General features: G+C 53.7%; 1 protein-coding gene across 1 annotated transcript; it reads left to right on the forward strand.

Annotated features, from left to right (window-relative positions):
* The first annotated feature begins 709 nt into the window (after nt 1-709).
* On the forward strand, nt 710-22916 carry LOC122388295 (fibrillin-2-like). The gene is made up of 33 exons (XM_043379247.1): nt 710-902; nt 1193-1370; nt 1797-1891; nt 4035-4301; nt 4576-4839; nt 5114-5377; nt 5714-5986; nt 6200-6371; nt 6602-6966; nt 7184-7447; nt 7770-8033; nt 8292-8558; nt 8830-9093; nt 9535-9801; nt 10024-10293; nt 10536-11075; nt 11334-11609; nt 11872-12138; nt 12407-12509; nt 12709-12872; nt 13059-13328; nt 13604-13870; nt 14007-14170; nt 16493-16595; nt 16838-17101; nt 17380-17646; nt 17909-18172; nt 18886-19007; nt 19137-19293; nt 19631-19803; nt 20133-20226; nt 20433-20512; nt 20954-22916. Exons 1-33 carry the CDS (start codon nt 710-712, stop codon nt 22742-22744), a joined length of 9033 nt encoding a protein of 3010 aa, XP_043235182.1. The 3' UTR covers nt 22745-22916.
* Nucleotides 22917-23538: the final 622 nt, after the last annotated feature.

Genomic DNA, 23538 nt, shown 5'->3' on the forward strand with positions numbered 1-23538 from the left:
ACGGCACCCTACTACCCGGTCTCTAGCGATGTGCCAAATTTGGGCACAATCGGTTCAGCCGTTCTCGAGATCTGGAAGCGGCACCCTGCACGTGCGCACGTGCAAAATGGGTCCCAACTGACTTGTGCACGGCACCCTACTAACCGGTCCCTAACTGTGTACCAAATTTGAGCGCAATCGGTTGAGCCGTTCTCGAGATCTGGAAACGACCCCTGCACGTGCGCACGCGCAGCAGCACCCCAGCTCTGGCACATGGATATGCAGTGCCTAGTGGGTGCCTACCTACATGCCAACTTTTAGCGCAATCGGCCCAGTAGTTACCGAGATATTGCAACAATTGCAAAACTGACACATCTTCGTTTTGCACGTGGCACGTGCATAAGGGGTCACCCACATGCATTAGGAATAGTCCAATACTTGGTAGAAGGAATGAAGCTACCCTACAAAAATTACCGCATGTAAATCGGTCAAGTGGTTGCTGAGATATAAGCCTCGCAAAAGCGTCCGCACGGCGGCCGCTCATACTCAGAAATTTCCGTTAACTAAGGAAAGACTACGCTCGCTTCGCTCGCTCCGTAATCATACGACTTGGCTTCCCGGCCTAACTTCAAGATTACATTTTCATGCCTATACAATATACATACTGTGCTTAAAAGTTAAAACCGTTTCGGAGCTGTTGTCAGCGGGCCCGGTATCCCCGCCGCCAGGTATGTGGCTGTTCAAGTGTCAGTGTCCGAGCGCCTGGACGGGCCAGGTTTGTCAGAAGCCGCTCGACCCGTGCGGCTCCCGGGCGACCGGGGCGCGGCTGTGCGGCGCCGGCTTCACGTGCTCACGGAACCCCGAGTCGGTGGCAGGCTACCGCTGCAACTGCCGCAACCACCCCGGATACGCCGCAAAGTCAGGTCAGACCACTGAAACGCACAAGGATTAGTGTATTTTGTAAAATAAAAATGTAATGAAGCAGCTGACTTTTTAAAAGCTACACACCTTCTCGAGGACATCAATTCGGTGACAACACCATGATGCTTTTGAGTTTTGACTCAGGATAGACGCCTGACGGATACCAATCGAAAATGTTGGCACAGTCGAACCTCTTGCATTCCTTATTTCTTTCGTTCCACATTTTACACTGTTCTTCCTTTATCTGTCTTATCAATTCCTCTTCCTCTCCTCTCCTTCCCGCCGCCACCAGCCTCTGATCCTCGCTGCATCATCAAGGACCGGTGTAAGGCGAAGCCGCCGTGTCAGAACGGCGGCACGTGCACCCCATCGGCTGAGTCAGGCCGCGAGTACACGTGCACGTGCAGTCCGGCGTGGCGCGGCCGGCACTGCGAGGAGCCCAACGACCCGTGCACCACCGCCCTCAACAGGTCAGTCGCAGGGCGGGGTGTCGGTATAACGATGATCGTAGTTGCTGACAGTGGCGAATGATCCACTCGGGCGGCTAAATGCGCAATAATTTGCAATCAAATGGTTTTCCCTGAGGGTTATAAGGAGATTCATATAAACGGTTATATATAAGGCATTTAAACGGCCGTATTTAAGGCATACAAATGGCTATCAAAATAAAATACAGCTTCCAGCGTTTCAAACTAGTTGGCTTACAAATAAGCATGCACTCATGGGAACAAACGTATATTGTGTGACATATTAAAAAAAAAACGTGAATAGTATTGAGTGTGGGCTGAGTACCTGATGCACTGGTTCGTTACGGCAGGTACGGCACTGGCTGGAAGTGCCGCCGGGACCGTGAATAGGTATGTTACGTGTATTAATGCTCTGGCTGCGTGTGGCAGGTGTGGAACTGGCTGGAAGTGCCGCCGGGACCCGACACACGCCTCCGGGCATCGCTGCGGCTGCAGCTCCAAACCCGGCTGGACCATGAAATCAGGTATTGGCCACATAATATGACAGTAAGATACAATTTCACTTTTATCTCTGTGTTTGTGTGTCCTTTTTCATATTGCAGGCTCATTTATTGCGTGCGTTGTTGATTTTATTATGGCCTACTTGTATCATTCTGACATTTTAGTTACTTCTACATGACTGCATAATCGCTGTGTATACGAGTGAGTACAAGCCAAAAACTTCCCACCGCTACTTGTCAGTGACATATCAGAAACGAGACGTTGGGTGGATTCGCAATGACTCAGAATGTAGTTCGTAGAGGACATAGCCGTGTTTATTTGTTTCAGTAAAAGTGAGTGATTCCTTATTCTATGCATGCTAATGCAGCACCCATTTATTAGGTAAACGAAGTTTGCAGTATGTACATCCCAAAGAAAATTTATTCATTTCTAAACTGAGGCATTTTGAATGGCTCATCAAAATTTGATAAACTATTAATTGCTACATTCTGAGTTTTGACTTCTAATGACATTTGTCGATGCTTTGTGCGATTATGTGGTTGCAATAATTGCAAATGAACATGCTCGTATAAAATACCGTCATCAACTGTTTCTACCTGTTTCGGTTTCGTATTCCCCGTCAACCTTTTCCCTTCGACGTGAAGGTGAGCTGTCGAAGCTTTCTGCTAGACATACTTAGGTACGAATTATGTTAAAGATGAATGTCTGTATCTAAGGATGTAAGTATGTAAGTACGTAACGTTAACCCGCGCGGGGCTGGGGTCTCCAGCCGAACGCGCGGGGCTGGGGGGGGGGGGTAAATTTTACCCCCCTGTTATCTCCCGAACTTATGGTCCGATTTGGAAAATTCAAACGCCAATCGAAAGCTCTTATCACGAACTACTAAAAACATGTACTTAATTTAAAGTTTGAGGTCAAGGTCAAGGTCAGATCAAGGGTACAAATTGCAAGTTTCTACAGTATCGGCCTTGCACCGTAGTTGCCGAAGAATGGAGTCATGGACTGAGACTGATCGCCCAAAACGTGTTCTTAGGCTACCAAGACAATATTCGTTGCATACAATATCATTCAGAGGTCAAGGTCAAGGTCAGGTCAGGTCAGGTCAGGTCACCAAAAAACAAAATATAGAAAAGGGCATGTGCGACACATGTTTTATGGGTCATTTTACTCATAGAATTCAATAGGCACACTCAATAAGTGATATGGACCACCTCTGGATGAATTTCAGGTCAAGGTCAGGTCAAGGTCAGGTCAAGTGAGGTCAAATTTTGAAGTTGGTTATTAAGGCCTAAAAAGGTGTCTATCTGATGCAGTTTTTCACGGCGAATCGAATGGTGCTATTTTTGTTTCCGTACGAGGTCTAGAACTTCCAAAAAAGTCATTTTTCAAAAAAATTGTGTGTCGTGACGTCATAAAATTTTGAATAACTCCCACATTTTTGAACCGATTCTTCTCAAATTTGGTATGTAGGTGCACATAGACCACTTCTCTGACATATATTCCGGTTTTTTTGATAGACTCAAAATTTTGGATTTTATAATGATTTTCCCAAAAAAGTCAGTTTTTTGAAAAAATTTAGGCCAAAATCAAAAATTTTCAAAAAACCGAGATAGCCATTTGATAGACAAAGTAAAATTACGTATAACCTTTTTTGTTACGTCTTGATTCCTTTAAAAATGAAGATGTTAGCGGCGTTTGAACTTTTGCTGTTTTTGAGGCGAAAATGGCGAACATGACGTCACTAAAACGTCAATTTCTCAAAAATTTTCCGACGGATTTCGCTCAAATTTTCAGGGAACGTGTCAAATTGATGTAAGAAAAGGTACTGAAAGTTTGGCGGCGCTGCGCGCCGCCGTTTTTTAGATATCGCAAAAATTCGCGAGGGGGGGTAAAATTTACCCCCCCCCCAGCCCCGCGCGGGTTAATAGCGCCGCCATATTCCATTAGCAGTGATGATAATTGTTTTACTTTTATTCGATTGAAAGCGTAAGTGCCTAACTGTAAGTTTACTGTGCTGTGCTCTATGGAATAAGGGAATGCCCAAAGGAAGTATTTAGAGCAGTTTTTCCCAAGTGACGTCACGTAAGGACCACTCGTGCCCCGCTGACGTGCGGCGCGGAGCTGCAGCGCTGCGGCCGACTGTGCCGTGTGCCCGTGTGCCGTCAGACACCGACCCCTCCTGTGTGGTGGCCGACGCGTGTGCCGCCCGGCGGCCCTGTCAGAACGGCGCCACCTGCCGCCGGCGACCCGGCACCTCGTTCAGCTGTCTGTGCCCTCCGGCGTGGAGCGGTCGACTGTGTCAGCTGGCGCGCGACCCGTGCCCCAGCCAGAGGGATGTGTGCGGCGCAGGGTTCAACTGCACGCGCAGCGAGGCCAGTCCGGCGGGATTCACCTGCCAGTGCCGCCGCCGGCCCGGCTGGGCCCGAATTTCAGGTAGCAAACCACTTCCTTCTTAGTGGATTTACCCTTTAATAAATTGGCTTCTCGGCAATATGCTTTAAGTTTATTCGCATGAAATAACAAATAATAGGTACCAAACTATTTCTTTCTTTTTTTTTAGTTCCACTTTTAACTGTTAACCTTGTGAAATGTGAAGAGTAAAAGACGATGCGATTGCCTTACCATAGAATGAGCAACGTCTTATTTCAAACCTAATCGAAACGCATGGCACACGTTCTGAGCAGTTCCTTTCCGCTGTCTCTTTCAGCGAGTAATCCGCAGTGTCACATCCAGGACATTTGTCAGGCGGACAACCCGTGCGCCAACGGCGGCACGTGCACCTCCCGCGGCGGCACGGCGTTCGAGTGCGCCTGTCCACCAGCCTGGCAGGGCGAGCGGTGCACTGAGGAGAGGAACCCGTGCTCGGCCGGCGCCACCCTCTGTCAGCCGAGCTTCGCATGCTCCCGAGACGCCAACGCTACTCTGGGCTACGTGTGCGACTGCAGCAAACCCGGCTGGCGACCGCTCTCAGGTCAGTATTCGCTTGATGGGCAAACGCAAAATAAAATGGGAAAACTTAAGACAGGTACTGAATGAACTATGAATAAGGTGCTCGCAAGCTAGCAATAACGAATGCTTACAGACAAAGCACTTTTTGCTGTCCCTTCTGTCACAGATCTTCCACTGTGTAGAGTCGAGCGGCGGGATGGTAGACTGTACCGCATTACACGGTGTCACTGCGGCGCAGTATCCCTGTCCACTGTCAGTTTACAGCGCCGCTCCCTCGGTCCCTCCTGCTCCCGCAGCCAGCAACCCACGCTGTGTCGTGGCAGACGTCTGTCTGGCTCGCCGACCGTGCCTTAACGGCGGCACGTGCTCGCCACGTGACCTGGGTCAGTACACGTGCCGCTGCGGGCCGGCCTGGAGCGGCGACACGTGTCAGCTGCCACGGAACCCGTGCACCGAGGGGCAGCTGTGCGGTGTGGGCTTTCTCTGCAGCCGTGACGCAGCCTCGCCGGCTGGGTACGCCTGCAACTGTCGGCACAGACCCGGCTGGGGTGCCAAATCCGGTGAGATGATTTTTACATATCTTATATAACCGAAGGTTTGTTGTCAAAAGTTAAAACACTATTCTTTAGAATTGTGTTTTTTTATTGAAAAACAAATCTGAGTTCCCTGACAATTTGGCGAAAGCTACCTGAGATTATCCGGTGTAAATAATGTTTGCATTGTAACAATGTGATAATGACGTCGGAAATTATTTGGTGCGACCTTGAGGAATCTTAAGTCTGCTTATGAATCGAACCCTATTCGATTGATTCACTGCTCGATTTGACACATCAACCTTTAAAATACGCATGAAATAACACACCGTTTATCCTATCTCGTTTGTCCGCCCCCGGCAGACTCTGAGCCCGGCTGTGTGGTGGTGGACCACTGCGTGGCCAGCTCTCCGTGTGAAAACGGTGGTACGTGCAGCCCGCACCCCGGCGGCTACAACTGCAGCTGCCCCGGCGCCTGGTCGGGCCCGCAGTGCGCCCATCCGGCCGACCCGTGCACCACAGACAGCACCACCGCACTGTGTGGAGCATCACACTGGAACTGTGTCCGAGACGCCAACAGCTCGGTCGGCTACAACTGCTCGTGCGAGGAGCGACCCGGCTGGGCGGCCATCTCCGGTCAGTCCCAGTCTGTGATAGGCCGAAAGGATTTATAATCTACTTTGATTTCTGACTTTGAGCATTGCGATTGGCTCAGCTCTGTCAAATGGACAAAAATGAAACTATTTTTTACTACGATGACGGCTTTTGGCAAAAGTTCAATGTTCTTTAGCGAAAATTTTTCTTCTGTAATAACTGATTTTAATTTTTAATATGATTTTCCGTCACTAGAATCGGAGCCTCGCTGTCGCGTGGTGGACCCGTGTCTGGCCCGCCAGCCGTGTCAAAATGGCGGTACATGCAGCTGGAGCCGCGCCACGGGCACCGTGTGCCAGTGTCCTCCGGCCTGGCAGGGCGCCGCCTGTGACCAGGAGGCCGACCCGTGCAAGGTCGAGCCCGCTCTGTGAGTACGGTCAGAGGCAAGAGAGAAAGAGATGAATATCAAAACTTCCTAGTCTAATTTAATCCGTATCGGGTGATTGATATTATTACATGGAAAAAATGCGATCCAAATTTAAGTTTTTTAACGAATTCCTTTTAACGAATTTTGACCGAGTTTGACAAGGTTTTCATTTGTACACCGTCGTCCTTCCGTAGACTTTACTTACCTGAGGCCATCGTTCCCCCGCTCAGGTGCGGTAAGCGCGGCAACTGTTCTCGGGACGCCTCCTCGCCAGTGGGGTTCAGCTGCGGCTGTAACGTCACCGTCGGCTACAGCCCCATCTCCCGGCGCGACCCACGCTGTCGGATCAGTGACATCTGCCAGGCACGGTCGCCCTGTCTGCACGGGGGCTCGTGTAGGCTGGCCGGTGACTCGGGCATGGAGTTCGTCTGTCGCTGCACTCCGCCGTGGCAGGGCGTGCGCTGCCAACTGCCCCGAGACCCCTGCAGGAAGGGAGGAGGACAGGAGTGCGCCCCCTTCCCCTGCCGCAGGGACGAGAAAAGAAAGAGGGGATTCAGGTGTCTTTGTAACAAACTCGGCTATAAAGAAGGGTCAGGTGAGGATCGATTCGAAGTGTCGTCGCATTCAAATTTCGTAAGACGTAAAAAATCGACAGTTTTGAAGAAAAAAATATTGTTGATGAATGTAATGCACGATGCATTTAGCAAGTAGCTTAGCCTATCTCATGTATTTGACGCAATAATCTGAAAAAAACATGCATTTCAGCTTTACTTGTATGCATTTTGAATCACGCTCGTTCCTTCGGACCGCAGACTCGAAGCCGGCCTGTGTCGTCTCGGACGTCTGTCTTGCCAAACAGCCGTGCAAGAACCGCGGCACGTGCACTGTGGTGCAGAACCGAGCTGTGTGCTCGTGTACGGCGGCCTGGCGGGGCGACTTCTGCCAGCTGCCGGCCCAGCCGTGCGGCGGCCAGGCGGACCCCTGTGGGGAGGACTTCCGCTGCAGCCGCGAGTCGGAAGCCCTGGCCGGGTTCAGCTGTAACTGTCACCGCAAACCGGGCTGGACGGCCAAATCCGGTAAGGTGGCCGGCTCTGCAGATCTCTGTGTCGGCCGGTAGGTTGGTGGAGCGTGTGAATTGGTGCAATCTGAGCCATGTCGTGGTGGTGCTGCGACATCACGCTGTGTGATGTGTGGGTGTGGTGTGTCGAGTCGAGATGAATGGTGCATTAGTTGTCTGGTGTTATATTGACCGACGAGTGACGACCGACCGACAGCGAATCCACCCAACAGACCGGCTAGTGACTACCGTTTACATTAGCTTCTGTATGCTACCGTGTAAAAGCTCACCTTCTCCGTTTTTTTTTTTCTGAACGCATCACGTCCTCCTCTCCGCCGCAGAGAAGGACCCACGCTGCGTGGTTCAAGAGCCGTGCCTCGCCCTGCGCCCGTGTAAGAACGGCGGTACGTGTCAGGTGACGGCCACCGGCTGGAGCTGCTCCTGTCCTCCCGCCTGGCAGGGCGAGCGGTGCCGTCAGCCGCGCGACCCCTGCCTCCAGAAGCCTCCCGTGTGTGGGGACAAGCGCTGGGGCTGCCGGCGGGCGCCCGACAAACCGGCCGGATTCGTCTGCGACTGCAACGCCAAGGGATGGGGGCCCAAGAGTGGTAAGTACCGTGCTAAAACATATAAGCTCAGCTCACTAGAATGCTCTTGGAGCTTGAGATTTGCTCTCATCAAACCATTTGATGACGATTACTTTGTTTTGAGTTTTAACGTTTACTATTCGCTTTTGATTTCATGGGTAAATGGAGAAAGAGCGTAGATTTTTCATATAACTTGACACTGTTATTTCGAACGTCTTTCTATGAGGTATCTATTTAAAACGCAGCTCCCGAATCTAGTATTGTCGGTCTCTTCCACAGCCAGCCGTCCTCAGTGTGTCGTGGTCGACGCGTGTCTGGCCGAGAACCCGTGTCACAACGGTGGTACCTGCTCCGGTGGAACGGGCGGCCTGCCCACGCAGTGCCAATGCAGCCCCGCCTGGACCGGCAAAAGGTGCACCCGCCCGAACGACCCGTGCGCCGGCCAGAAACCGTGTGGGAAGGCGTGGCAGTGCACGCGCGACCCGCTTTCCCCGGCCGGCTACAGCTGCGGCTGCGACGCCCGGCCGGGATACAAACCCGCCTCAGGTCAGTTTAGAAGGGATCGGGGGGCTCAGCTGGGAATGGCTTGAAACCTCAATAAGTTATATTTAGTGGGTTTTCATTTCTGATATTTTTTAACTGATCACATAAGTCTCGACAATTATTCCCTCGTGAAGATGCCGAATAGCGAGTCTTCCTACTAGTGAACCATTATTTGGCTTCTATACCCTAACCGAGAGTCTTAATTCGAAGCCCATCTAACCGTCCATGCCGCAGCCCGTCTAACCATCCGTTCCCGTGCCATCCCTCTCCCCAGAGTCGGATCCGCACTGTATCGTTTCTGACATGTGTCTGGCCCACCGTCCGTGCCACCACGGCGGCACGTGCACGGCCGGTGGCGGCAAGTCGTTCTCCTGTCGCTGCCCGGGTGCCTGGTCGGGCTCGCGCTGTCAGAATCCGGCCGATCCGTGCTCCAAGGGTCAGCCGTGTGGCGCCGGGTGGACCTGCGCCCGCGACACATCCTCCAAGGCAGGCTTCAACTGCGGCTGCGACAAGAAGCCGGGATATATGGCGAAGTCAGGTCCGTAAGGCGATGGCGCGACGATGGAATGCTAAAGGACAACCCAAACCGTGAAGGCGTGCTAAAACTAAATGGCTGTTATAAGCTGATAAGTTTAAAATCATAAATTTGTAGCGCTTACCTAAAGTGTGAACCGTGCAGTATCACTCCCGTTTTACATATTCGCTCAATTTCTCTCACTCTCCCGCGTCTTTGGAACGACTGTCGCAAGTTGCGGGACAGTAAGCATTGCGGTACAATATAACTACCAGGCGCCTACCACTAGTGTCATCTAGCGGCATCCATCCCAACTGATGTGCATTGCGGTCCGTCAAGCGACTTACGCTATGTCAGAACGCCTCAGTAAGACAAAAGTCGATGAGATGTCTCATTTTTAATCAGTCTAGACCGAATTCAGATAATTTGATGAGCAAATTTAAATTCAAATGGTTTCGTTTTCAGCCAACGATCCCGTGTGCCGTGTGGCGGACGTGTGTCTGGCCCGTGAGCCGTGTCAGAACGGCGCCACCTGTCAGCCGATGGAAGGGGACCAGTTCAAGTGTCTGTGCCGACCGGCCTGGACCGGCACCCTATGTACCGAGGTACACGACCCGTGCAGCGACGGCGGCGACACGTGCGGCGAAGGCTGGAACTGCTCCCGCGACTCGGCAGCTGTTGCGGGCTACACCTGCGGATGTGACGGGAAGCCCGGCTGGAAGCCAAAGTCAGGTGGGTGTACGGGGATACCAGCTGTTTTCTTGACGGCTTTGATAGTGTGATAATGTTTATTTTTCTAGCTTTAATCGAGTTTTCTGGGTAGGGTCACATAGTTTACGTCTTATTTCTGACGTCACAACAAACGACGCTGGTAGGTAAATGTCTGTCCCGTCTGATAGATGTTACAGCTGCTAATTGTTCGTGGTGATTCTCTTCCTCTGTCGATATTCTCAGCCAAGAACCCGGTGTGCGTCATTTCGGACATCTGTCTGGCGCGGACCGTGTGTAAGAACGGCGGCAAGTGCCACACCACGGGGGGCGGTGGCACAGAGTTCCGCTGCACGTGCCCGCCGGCCTGGGGCGGCGCCACGTGCTCGGACGAGCGCGACCCGTGTCAGGAGGAGAGTCCGTGCGGCCGGTTTGGCTGCGAGCGAGACGCCAACACCACCCAGCCGGGATACCGGTGCAAGTGTTCCGAGCGGCCCGGCTACCGACCCATCTCAGGTCAGCCGTGTGTGAACGATTTGTGGATATTTCTGGGCTTTCTTCTTGCGGCTCTTACATGCGTTTTTAAGGTAATCTTCTCTGTAACTGTAGTTAAAGCTACTGTCTGCCGTTCGAACACCTTGAAGGTAGGCTGTACCGCCTAATACGCGACCACGGCACTGTCTCAGCGGTCCAGACCACTGTTAGCAGCCCTCCCCCCCCCGCCATTCCGATACTGACTCCCTGTGTCCGTTCCACAGCTACCAACCGCACCTGTGAGCTGTGGAACGTGTGTGCCATCCGCAACCACTGCAGCAACGGCGGCGTGTGCTCGCCGGCCTCCCGGCGCCGGTTCCGCTGCCGGTGTCCGCCGGCCTGGCGCGGCCCCCGCTGCCGGCAGCCGGCCGACCCGTGTCTGACCGGCGGCGCCCAGGTGTGCGGCTCCTTCACCTGCGAGAGGGACCCCGGCGCCAAGGTGGGCTACACGTGCCACTGTGAGCGCCAGGCCGGATACAAGGCCCAGTCGGCCTCCAAGCCGGGCTGTGTGGAGTCGGACGCGTGCCTGGCTCGCCAACCGTGTACGAACGGAGGCACATGTCGCACGGATGACAGCAAGGAGGGGTTCAGCTGCGCGTGCCCTCCGGCGTGGCGCGGCGCTACGTGCGCGGATCCGGCCGACCCGTGCCGTAATGCCAGCGCGGTGGTGTGCGCTCGAGGCTGGCGCTGCTCCCGGGATACGGACAGTGTGGTCGGATACAACTGCGGCTGTGACGCCCACGCCGGCTGGAACGCCACCTCAGGTAAGTTTGGCGGCTCTCGATACTAAACCTATGGATTTACTTTGTTCTGAGCTTTTAGCGTAGTTGAACTCCGTCGATATGTTTATGTACTAGTTATGATATGCTTGGCGAATACATTTAACCAATTCAAATAAATGGATACCTGTCTTGGGAAGCTTTAGCGGCTGCTTAGTGCATATATTTTGTCATTTTACTAAATCGCTCCGCCGGCATACGAGAAATGTCACCAGCACCTGCATTGCCGCTCTGTGCCGGCAGCCTCGGACCCTAAGTGCGCCGTCTCGGACATGTGTCTGGCGGCCCGGGACGTATGCCACCACGGCGGCACGTGTACTTCACTCGGTGGCCGCCAGTACCGCTGCGACTGTCACCCGGCCTGGAGGGGCAAACGGTGCTCGTTCCCCAGCGACCCGTGCGCCTCCGATTCGCTGGATAAGCCGTGTGGAGCCAAATGGAAGTGCAGCAGAGATCCATCAAAACAGCTGGGATATAACTGCAGCTGTACCAGCAAGCCGGGATGGAGAGCCACGTCCAGTGAGTAGGCCGTCCATGGGTACCGAGTGTGATCCAGCTCCCATAAACGATCCGATCCTGCTATTCAATACATAATAGAGACAGCCGCACTATTTACAGCAAAAACAACGCCCGTTAATTTTTAATGTTCCTTTTTTTTTAGATAAAAACACTAATTTCGACCGTCGTTTTAATAGGCTATACTTACCGTATTCTTTTAGTAACAATTGCGTGCTTTCGTGATTTCCAGCACATGCCATTCCATTTTTCCATCTTCTCTCAGAGTCCGACCCGCGCTGCGTCATCTACGACCGCTGTCTGGCCGAGAAGCCGTGTCTGAACGGCGGCTCGTGCTCACCACGTCCCGGCGGCGGGTTTGTGTGCGCATGCCGGCCCGCCTGGTCGGGTGTGCGCTGCGCCGAGCCCCGCGACCCGTGCGACGCCGAGGAACAGATGTGTGGCAAGGAGTGGCGCTGCGAGAGGGATCCCAACGTGACGCTGGGCTTCAGCTGCGGCTGCGGCAGCAAGCCCGGCTGGAGGCCGGCCGGCGGTGAGTGAGGGGTGGAGGCGGTGCGCCGGCGAATTACGAATGTGGTGTGTGGTGCGAGATGTCTAGAGGGCGATGTAAACTGTAAACGATTTTCAAGCCTTTGAGGAGCGAATGCCACCAAAAATATAAAACTTACGCATTCAATAGAATGCGGTTCTCGAGTATAATCGATGGAAAGTTGATGCCTTTACTGTTCGAATTCGTAATGTGGACACTTTACGACCCATTTTGGTTCAAGCTGACCGCTGTTTGTGTTGTACATTTCAAGGCAGCGACCCTCGCTGCACCGTGTCGGACATTTGTCTGGCCAAGTCTCCCTGTCAGAACGGTGGCACATGTCAAACCCACGGAGAAGGAAATTACACATGCAGGTGCGCTACTTACTCACTTACTCTGAACACATTTATTCATTTACCACGAACACGGCTGTTGATAATATTTTGGCGGTATCGGCGCCGAATGATACTCTATTACCACTTGCGATGAGCAGATTAACTTGAAGCTATATTATGTCGCAAGTTAGCCATGTATCGCACGAAGACGTGTGCTGAAACTGTCGATGGGTTTCAGCTGCTCGCCAGCGTGGGTAGGGAAGGACTGCACGGAGCCCCAGTTCCCCTGTGCTGAACAGCCCAATCCCTGCGGGGGAGACTGGCCCTGTCAGCGGGAACCGGAGTCAGAGGCCGGCCTCAGCTGCAACTGTCACACCAAGCCGGGATACGTCGCCAAATCAGGTCACTACAAAAGATCTATGCAATTCATGATCTCTTGGCGACTCCCGTGTAGTACTTATTTCCTTCTCTTCATGCCAAGCCAGACTGTTTAAAAACTATCCTGAATTAGCTCCTTCTTCGAAACGGAAATCCAGCATTCTAACCACTCCCGACCTCCCCTGCCCTCTCTGCTGTCTCGCATCACAGACAAAGAGCCACAGTGCATCATCAGTGACGTCTGCCAAGCCCTGTCTCCTTGTAAGAACGGCGGCACATGTCAGCTGAAGGGGAACGGTACAGAGTACGGATGTCAGTGCCTGCCTGCCTGGACGGGAGAGGACTGCGAGCGCGAGGAGAACCCGTGTGACCGGGACACGCACCTCTGCGGGCCCGGCTGGCAGTGCGGCAGGAACCCCAACAAGCCGGTGGGGTACACGTGCGGCTGCAACTCGCGGCCCGGCTGGAGGGCCGTCTCAGGTGGGTGACGTTTTTGCGAGAAGGACGGACTGTGATGACAGAATGGATAACGACTTTAAACGCTTTACTTAGAAATTGACCGAAAGCTGGATCGAACCTCAATGATACTAAATGTAAGATGGCTTCGTTAAATAACCGCATCAATCAATCGGCGAAACCAATGATTGTAACTTTTAAATGTATGCATTTAATCCACCAGCCTTGGCTGCTTCAATCTAAATGTGATTATTCGGGCTCCACTATTTCTCACACTGCCCTCCCGTGCTCCCAATCAGACAGCGACCCACGGTGTGAGGTCAGCGACGCGTGTCTGGCCGAGAGGCCGTGCCAGAACGGCGGCGTGTGCACCAGCCGGGCCGACCAGGGGTACAGCTGCAAATGTCCTCCTGCGTGGCGGGGACGCAACTGCACCGGCCCGGCGCAGCCCTGCGAGGATGGCGAGGTGGACTGCGGAGACGGGTTCCAGTGTTCGAGAAATGTCTCCTCACCGGTCGGCTACAGCTGCAACTGTGCCGACAAACCCGGCTGGAAACAACATTCAGGTACGAATAATAGAAACAGAATCATAAATCGAGTGGATAGTAAACATCCTGGGCTTACTAAGAGCTTAGTCCGGTAGTCAAGGATACCACCTATGAAACCGTTCACCCGACCCGTTCCTCGCCGTCGTTCCTGCAGCACACTCGCCGCGCTGTGTGCTGTTCGATGCCTGTCTGGCCGGCCAGCCATGTGAGAACGGCGGCACCTGCACCCCCGCGCCGGCCGGAGCCTACACCTGTAAATGTACGGCCGCCTGGACGGGCACCAACTGCAGCCAGCCCAACGACATCTGCGCCACAGGGGTCAGTGATTTCATCAGCAGGACCGATAAAGCAGGCCAGGTGATGCTGATCTATCTATATTATAAATCCTAAATAATCCGCCGCCGCCGTGTGCGACGTAGTCACTTTGTAGCGCTTATTGCGGCGGCGTCTGTTGACCTACGGCCGTGAAATTTTACAGAGATGTGGGCCACCTTTACACGTAGGTCGTATTAAATTTTGGGCATGATGCGGCCGGGGGTGCGCCCGCGGCGCGTGCTCGCGCGCCCATAGGGTTAACATTAGAATTGGCAAAAACACGCTATTGCTCGGGAACGGTAAGGGCTACGGGGGGGAAATTTTCACGGAAAGTCGGATGCGTGCACCCATTTGTCGTATCAACTTTTCGAGGGTGCGGGTTCAGCGGTGTGCACGTGGTGGGGCCGCGACCGGCGCCGAGCAGAGGGCACGTGCATTAGGCTCAGTTGTTCGCTTAAAAAACTGAGTGGGCCGGCAGGTCATTGACCTTTGACAACGAAGGCCGACACAAGGCACCGCTGGCCACGGGGATTCACCAGAAAATACAATTAATTTATTTTTGCAACATCTCAGCCGTTTCTGGGCCGATTTAGCTGAAACTTGGACTGTCGCTGGTAGTGTAGGGTAGGGTAGGGTAGGGTAGGGTAGGGTAGGGTAGGGTAGGGTAGGGTAGGGTAGGGTAGTGTAGTGTAGTGTAGTGTAGTGTAGTGTAGTGTAGTGTAGTGTAGTGTAGTGTAGTGTAGTGTAGTGTAGTGTAGTATAGTGTAGTGTAGTGTAGTGTAGTGTAGTGTAGGAGTAGGGTAGGGGTAGGGTAGGGTAGGGTAGGGGTAGGGTAGGGGTAGGGTTGAGTTAAAAAAAGGCCTAACATACAAAAGACTTGGACACTCCGCAACTATCGCTATTATATTAAAAACAGCTACCCAAATCTACCCAAATAATACAGCTAAAATACAAGCTACTCACCCAAACTAATGCATCCGTCACATATAATTAATCAAAACATACAGTTATCGCGCAAACCTGTACCTCTAGTCTATATTATAAATCCTAAAAAGTACCCCGCCGCCCACGCCGTGTGCGACGTAGTCACTTTGTAGCGCTTATTGCGGCGGCGTCTGTTGACCTACGGCCGTGAAATTTTACAGCGATGTGGGCCACCTTTACACGTAGGTCGTATTAACTTTTGGACATGATGCGGCCGGGGGTGCGCCCGCGGCGCGTGCTCGCGTGCCCATAGGGTTAACATTAGAATCGGCAAAAACACGCTATTGCTCGGGAACGGTAAGGGCTACGGGGGTGAAATTTTCACTGCAAGTCGGACGCGTGCACTCATTTGTCGTATTAAATTTTCGAGGGGGTGGGTTCAGCGGTGTGCACGTGGTGGGGCCGCGACCGGCGCCGAGCAGAGGGCACGTGCTTTAGGCTCAGTTGTTCGCTTAAAAAACTGAGTGGGCCGGCAGGTCATTGACCTTTGACAACGAAGGCCGACAACAAGGCACCGCTCGCCAAGAGGATTCGCCAGTAAATACAATTAATTTGTTTTTGCAATATCTCAGCCGTTTCTGGGCCGATTTAGCTGAAACTTGGACTGTCGCTGGTAGTGTAGGGTAGGGTAGGGTAGGGTAGGGTAGGGTAGGGTAGGGTAGGGTAGGGTAGGGTAGGGTAGTGTAGTGTAGTGTAGTGTAGTGTAGTGTAGTGTAGTGTAGTGTAGTGTAGTGTAGTGTAGTGTAGTGTAGTGTAGTGTAGTGTAGTGTAGTGTAGTGTAGTGTAGGAGTAGGGTAGGGGTAGGGGTAGGGTAGAGTAGGGTAGGGTAGGGGTAGGGTTGAGTTAAAATAGGGCCTAGGGTGGGGTAGGGTAGGGTAGGGTAGGGTAGGGTAGGGTAGGGTAGGGTAGTGTAGTGTAGTGTAGTGTAGTGTAGGAGTAGGGTAGGGGTAGGGGTAGGGTAGGGGTAGGGTAGGGGTAGGGTTGAGTTAAAAAAGGGCCTAACATACAAAAGACTTGGACACTCCGCAACTATCGCTATTATATTAAAAACAGCTACCCAAATCTACCCAAATAATACAGCTAAAATACAAGCTACTCACCCAAACTAATGCATCCGTCACATATAATTAATCAAAACATACAGTTATCGCGCAAACCTGTACCTCTAGTATAAAATAGACGTCAGAAGGCCCGGACCCGAAACGAGACTATAGACCACTCCCGTGCTGCGTCGTATCGTAACGTGCCGTGCTATGTCGTGTCGTACCTATGTACCACATCGCGTTGTACCGTCCTGATGACGCCGGTGTGATGGTGACCTGTCTGTCTCGCCGTGGACAGGCCTCACGGTGCGGCGCCGAGTGGACGTGTGAGCGGGACACCAGTCGGCCGTCCGGCTACAACTGTGGCTGCGACAAAAAGCCCGGCTGGAAAAGCATCTCTGGTATGCGATCCTCTGTGCATAAATATCGTAGAACTTTCTCCTGTTAGGAAACATTTCTCCTTTTAACATACTGGAATTAGTATGCGCTTTTTAGACTTTATTTAATTTGTCAGAAAAGCCTCGTTTTGCGACGTCGGTAATATCGAACATTCTTCATCTGGCAGAGAGCTAGTTTTGGGGCGCCTGGTATCGCTCCATCCTGCTGACCTGTTCTGTTCCCTTTTCGACGTTTGTTGCCACAGCCAGCGAGCCCCAGTGCCAGGTGGCCGATCCGTGCATAGCTCTCCAGCCGTGCCGAAACGGCGCCACGTGTCTGGCCACGGCCAGCGACACGTACCGGTGCACATGCCACCCTGCGTGGACGGGCGCCACGTGCGACCAGCCGCTGGACCCGTGCACGCCGGCGGCTCCGTGCGGTGCCGGGTTCCAGTGCAGTCGCGACCCGACCTCTCCGGCTGGCTACACGTGCGGGTGCGACGCCCGGCCCGGCTGGGGAGTCACCTCAGGTAAGAGAGTGTGAGAATGCACATGAAATGGACGTGCTAGCGTCAACCAAATGTTTTTGTTTTTGTTAAATGTATATGTCCTTGTGATGAGAATAGAAAGATTAGATGTAGCGATGCGATGACAGGTTATTAGTCAAGGCTAATCTTTATCTGAATCGATACGTTGAGACGATAGTGAAAGCGACTTTATTTGATTTGTGGAGAGTCACATGAATTAAACTAGAAGTGCTGATCACTGCGGTAGGGTAGTCAAAGCACGTCCCTCCTCTCGTTTTCAGATGAGGACCCCCACTGCGCCGTGCAGGATCAGTGTCTGGCCAACAGTCCGTGCCAGAACGGCGGCACGTGTGTGCAGGGCTCGGCCCACCACTACCAGTGCGAGTGTCCTCACGCGTGGGGCGGTACGAGCTGCGAGCTGCCGCGGGACCCGTGTGAGACTCAGCGGATCGTGTGCGGGGCCGGGCGGACGTGCTCCCGCGACCCGGCATCAGTCGCAGGGTACAGCTGCAACTGTCACACCACGCCCGGATGGAAGGCCAATTCAGGTCAGTTGGTGAGACGGGTCAGAGTAAGGCCAACCTAGGTCGGTCAGAGGGGACAAATCAGAGTGGAGGGCCAGCTCGGATCAGTGTGGCATGTCAGGTCTGCTTGGTGTGGTCAAAGGAACTCATCGAAGTCATTTGGTAGGCGATGAGTTATCCTTGGTGGGATTCAGCCAGAGTAGAAATAATTAAGCTGCGTTCGGCTGCGTTAGATACCTGCTGAAATTTATAATTCATGAGTTTCCCCTCCTATCTTCCTCTACAGACGAGGATCCCACTTGTGTGGTGGACGACGTATGTCTGGCTCGCTCGCCGTGCCTCAATGACGGCGTGTGCACCAGCCTGGAGGGAGGTCAGTTCAAGTGCTCGTGCCGCGGTCTGTGGCGCGGGGCCACATGCTCCGAGCCCCGACATCCCTGCCGCGAGAAGGCGCTCTGCGGAAAACGGTTCGCCTGTCAGCTGGCACCGCACTCCCTGGCCGGCTACACGTGCAACTGCGATGCCGTGCCCGGATACGGGCCAAAGTCCGGTGAGTGGGGACAGAATGCTACTTAACGACGGGTCAGGGTCAGGTCAGGGTCAGGTCAGGGTCAGGTCAGGGTCAGGTCAGGGTCAGGTCAGGGTCAGGTCAGGGTCAGGTCAGGGTCAGGTCGGGGTCAGGTCAGGGTCAGGTCAGGGTCAGGTCAGGGTCAGGTCAGGGTCAGGTCAGGGTCAGGTCAGGGTCAGGTCAGGGTCAGATCAGGGTCAGGTCAGGGTCAGGTCAGGGTCAGGTCAGGGTCAGGTCAGGGTCAGGTCAGGGTTAGGCCATGGGTCAGATCAGATCAGGGTCAGATCAGCTTCAGGTCGGGTCAGGTCGGGGTCAGGTCAGGGTGATGTCAGGGTCAGGGTCAGGTCAGGGTCAGGTCAGGGTCAGGTCAGGGTCAGGTCAGGGTCAGGTCAGGGTCAGGTCAGGGTCAGGTCAGGGTCAGGTCAGGGTCAGGTCAGGGTCAGGTCAGGGTCAGGTAAGGATCAGGTCAGGGTCAGGTCACGGTCAGTTCAGGACAGGGTCAGGTCACGGTCAGGTCAGGGTCAGATCACGGTCAATTCAGGTCAGGTCAGGTCAGGGTCAGGTCAGGGTCTGGTCAGGGTCAGGGTCAGGACATGGTCAGTTCTCCGATAGGGTCAGGTTAGGTCAGTTCAGTCAGTTGAGGGTCAAGTCAGGGCTAAGTCAGGGTGTGTGAACGGTGTCTATGCCCTCGGCAGAGTCGGACCCGCAGTGCGTGGTGACCGACGTGTGTCTGCAGCGGTCGCCCTGTCAGAACGGCGGCTCCTGTACGAGCCTGCCGCACCTGGGCTACAGCTGCTCCTGCACTCCCGCCTGGACGGTCAGTCACTTCGCATACTAAATCTTCAGAGCTTGTATGACATTCCGGCCGCTGAAATGCTGACAAGACTTCAATGCAGTGTTTGCTGGTAAGACGCCATGACACGTTCTCGTTTTCTGGTGCCACCAGGGCAAGGAGTGTAATATGCCGGCGAACCCGTGCGAGGGGACCACGGAGGACCTCTGCGGCGGCCCGAAAACGGTCGGCAGCTGCCAGCGGAACCCCAACAGCGCGCTGGGCTTCTCGTGCGGCTGCTCAAAGACACCCGGATGGGAGGCCAAGTCAGGTCCGAATGACTCCGACTGCCCTTTTAGTCGAATATCGCATAGCTGACCTCAGTAATTAGTTGTCGCGCTAAAGGCTTGTTGAAAAGCAACTACTCTGCTGGCCCTTTATATAGTAATGCGTTTTGTTCAATCCCGGCTATCTTGCCGCTCTGCGCAGGCTCCAGTGTTCACACGTTGACCGGAAGCGAAACGTCTCACGGTTAGTCTGCCGACCAGTCTGGCAGCTAGTCTGGCGAACAGTCTTCCCTCAAGTCTGCCTCTGACGACCAGCTGCCCCAGGTTTGACGGCTAACCTGACGGATACTTTAACAGCTAACGTCACTCCCCTCTTTTCAGACACCGACCCGCACTGCATCGTTACGGACCAGTGCCTGGCCAAACGGCCGTGTAAGAACGGCGCCACGTGTGTCTCCCAGGAACGTGCCGGATATACGTGCACGTGCCCTCCGGCGTGGACGGGCACGACGTGCGAGGAGCCCTCCAGTCCCTGCTCCGACAGCAATGATCTGGTATTGCATTATTTATGAACGGATTTTTTTCGATGACTCGGACGAACGCGAAAAGATGATATTCAATGTTTTGTATTCATTGGTATTTGTATGCTATTCCTGTGATTGTTTTCAACGGAGTGCATGCAAATCTTCGGGTATTGCCATGACAAAGGACTAAATTAAACGTTCTTAACTACGGAGATCCTCAATGCGAATGCTCCCCGAAGCATATTTTTATCATGCATTCCGTCTGCCGAGTGCTATGAACGAGCTACGGGCAGCGACTCAATCGGTCACCAACCATCCTCCAGCCGTATGGTTACGAGACATCGCGACGTCTGTTTCAGTGTGGTGAGGAGTTCACGTGCGCTCGTGACCCGGACTCGGAGCTGGGATACAGCTGCGGCTGCGACGCCAAGCCAGGCTACGAGCGGGTGTCAGGTAGGTGTTCTGCATCCGCATAACACCTGTCATAAGATCAAAGGATGTTATGCTATGTCGTGTTCCCAGTGATATATAGACGGACGAATGAGTCAATACTCAATGCTATGAATATATGAATTCTGATGAATCGTATTTCGCATCTAAATTCAATCAAAGTAGGAGTCTGATAGGGAGTAACGTTATCCTGTCCGTTTTCCGTTCAGATTCCAGCCCTCGCTGCCACATGGTGGACGCGTGCCTCGCCCTGCAGCCGTGTCAAAACGGCGCCACCTGCCTATCCGCGGTATGTATACTCCGGTGTGACTGTTCTATGCTTAGAAGTGTGATATCTGTGAAGATATTACGCAAAATAAGAACTGCTGCACCATTTTTTAATGCGACCGCCTTTAGATATGCATTTGGCCACTTGGCGTAAGCTTATATTCCATTCCATAGATGGCGCCACTGTCAAGCGCCTGAAGGTATGCTGTACCGCATGGCTCGTGGCGAAAACTCGCCGTGCGGAATGCCTCAAACGGTCGGATATTCCACGAAATGGCAAACGCTAGGCATAAGGAGCAGGAATATGACGCTTGGGCTGTAAAAGTCTGTAAAGTCTGTAAGTGTGAAAATATATAAAGAGCGTGAACGGACTCTTACGATGTAAGAGCGATGAGCAGTTTAATTTACCTACTGTAAATGTAATGAGTCCTCGTTTCACGGTTGCCGTCGTTTTTTTCTGCAGGGCGAGGGCCAGTTCAACTGCAGCTGCGCTGTCGGCTGGGGCGGACCGACGTGCACTCAGCAGCTGGAAACCGCCGAGGCCGGGACCGGCTGTGACCCCGCCGACCCCGACTGTAACAACTCGGTCGGGGTACCCTCGTCGGGGAAGATACGCATCGAGATCGACACCGAGACCGTTCTGAGCCGAGGAAACGGCTCGACTGCGAGTGAAGAGCCTCCGACGGAGTCAGAGTCATCTCCATCGCCGTCTCCGTCGCCTGCAGCACCGTCTCCGTCACCTGCAGTACCGTCAACCCCACCTCCAGTTCCGTCACCACCGTCTTCAACACAATCTCCGTCATCTTCACGAAAACCATCTCCGTCTTCTTCACCGTCTCCGGCACCGTCTCCGTCTCCGCTGTCGGCCTCGAAACCGATTGGAGGACAGGAGGGGATGAAGGAGGGGCAAGGACCACTCCAGCAGAAGCAGGGGTCTCAGGAGAGGACTTCGGGGACGGCAGGAAATGTAGCATTGGCCGGTGTTGGGATCGAATTGCCACCAGGCGGCGGTCAGGGTCAGTCTCAGGTCGCTGGCTCCGAGTTTAGCCGACTACAGCTGCTGATCGGACAGCTTCAGCAGGTGTTGGGCGGTCGGCAGCTGGCGGCCGGGCAGGTGCAACAGCTACAGCAGCTGCAGCGGCTGCAGATTGATCAGAAGAGCGCGGCGGGTGAGTCAGAAGCAGACGCCACTGTCGGTAACGTGGTGTCTCCTAACGGCAGGGTGGCCGAGCGGGTCGGCGTGGCCCACTCGGACCGAAAAACGGCCGCCGGCGAGTTGGAGACGGTGTCGGCAGTGGAGCAGCCGATAGAAAGCGGAGACGATGGTGAAGAGACGGAAGGTGAAGAGGAGACATCCCCGGCAGTCGAGAAGACCGTGGTTGGACCCGGCGACCAGCTGGTCTCAGTGAAACAGAAGGGTCCGATCAAAGTGCAGTATTATGTCGGCCCGGCTCCGTCCCAGACGGCTGGGGCACGGGGAGGAAGTGGGAGTAAAGTGGGAGCCGGAGGAAGGAGCAAAGGACGGTGGATGGTGAGGCCTGCCGCTCAGCCGGCCGTGGGGTCGGCGGCGGTTGGTGTGGACGCTGACACTAGCGGGGGTGGCGCTCCACCAGCGGCCGGAGCCGTGGTGCAGCTGCCGGGATCGCCCCGGCTGACAGCGGCCGCCGGCACCGGTCCCGCCCCGGCCACCGGGCCCGTCCTCAGCTCCGCTCGCCCGGGCGCTCTGCCGGCCATGCTGCTGATGCGCTCTGGACGTCGACGCCGCCGACAGCGCCGTCACGCCCTTACGCCGGGGAGAACGTCAAATCTAAAGTATCCAACTGATAAACCCAGCCACCTCGTTAAACTGGCAGCGAGCAGCCCATCGGCTGTCAAAACGAACACTTTCAACTTTGCGTTACCTGTGGAGTCGAACACTTCTGTCTCTTACGTGTCATCCCCAACTGAAGGGGAAGCGGTCGCAGAAGATCTGGATGATCCCGAACTGGATCCCCTGGATCCTCCTTTGCCACCCGGAGTGCCCCCTCCGGATCCACCGTTTCCTCCGGAGCGGTCGGCGGAGGCGGCTCGCTGGCGTCGGATGGCCGTGGCTGAGAAAAATCTCTCGTTTGGTCAGTATCTGGTCCTCGCGATAGTTGGATTTGTTTCAGCCGGACTTGTCACTCTCGTTATCGTTGTTGTAAAGGTGGTGTTTTTGGAGAGCTGGCACCCGGAAAAGTGGAGCCAGTGCTGCCCGCTTTTGCTTGAACTCTGATGTAAAATGACAAAAGTGTTTACGTTTTTTAACATGCAATAATGTATAGGTATTGATGACACTCTATAAAAAAGCTGTTGTTAATATAGGTATTCCCGAATATTTTATTCAGTAATTTTTATGAGCAGACTTCGTACTTGTACTGACAAATACAATTTAGCTATGGCATGCTGATTCAGTAATGACGCTGCTGTGACATCTAATGCGCATAAGCACCACCACTCGTGTGTGCTAGCAGCGTAATATTGATCGGAGCTCGGCATCGGAATGTCGGTTGCGATCAAGGCCGTATAAGTTGGTTGCGATAAGATAAGAAATCGGGGCGCAGTTGAGCGTAAAACTCGTCAAGGAAGAGGCGTGAGCCCTAACGAGCCAACTAACGAGCAATACGCAAGGGTGAAATCAATCAATCAATCAATTTTATTTAACATCCCATCATATAGGGACAAAGCATATTGGCATGATACAATACAAGGTGTCTCACACAGTTACACAATACACATCATATTCATGTGACACAAAGACGTACAAACAGCTGTTCCATGCAGCCTGTTCAGCGCAAACCAGTAATCCCGCAAACTTTAACAGGAGTGCTACGATGACACTCGTTGGGGTAAGACAAGCATATGGATCATGGCCCAGGCGTCGCCATTGTTCTGGGCCAGTAGCCAGCGCAGTGAGTCGGCAATACCATCCACTCGTCTGGGAGCGCTAATCAGGTCTCGTGACACATGCCCCCCAGCAACTCTCAATAGTGTTTCATAGTTCATCCCACACAGTGAGAGCATGTGACT

The sequence above is a fragment of the Amphibalanus amphitrite genome, unplaced genomic scaffold (genome assembly GCF_019059575.1).
Source record: "Amphibalanus amphitrite isolate SeventyFive unplaced genomic scaffold, NRLGWU_Aamphi_draft 000317F_arrow, whole genome shotgun sequence".
Taxonomy (NCBI): domain Eukaryota; kingdom Metazoa; phylum Arthropoda; class Thecostraca; order Balanomorpha; family Balanidae; genus Amphibalanus; species Amphibalanus amphitrite.

Excerpts from the sequence above, each read along its gene's own strand:
- LOC122388295 (XM_043379247.1), top strand. The coding sequence starts at position 710 with ATGTGGCTGTTCAAGTGTCAGTGTCCGAGCGCCTGGACGGGCCAGGTT. Across the intron at positions 16,596-16,837 it reads CGGCTGGAAAAGCATCTCTG|CCAGCGAGCCCCAGTGCCAG; the intron begins GTATGCGATCCT and ends TTGTTGCCACAG. Across the intron at positions 20,513-20,953 it reads GCGCCACCTGCCTATCCGCG|GGCGAGGGCCAGTTCAACTG; the intron begins GTATGTATACTC and ends TTTTTTCTGCAG.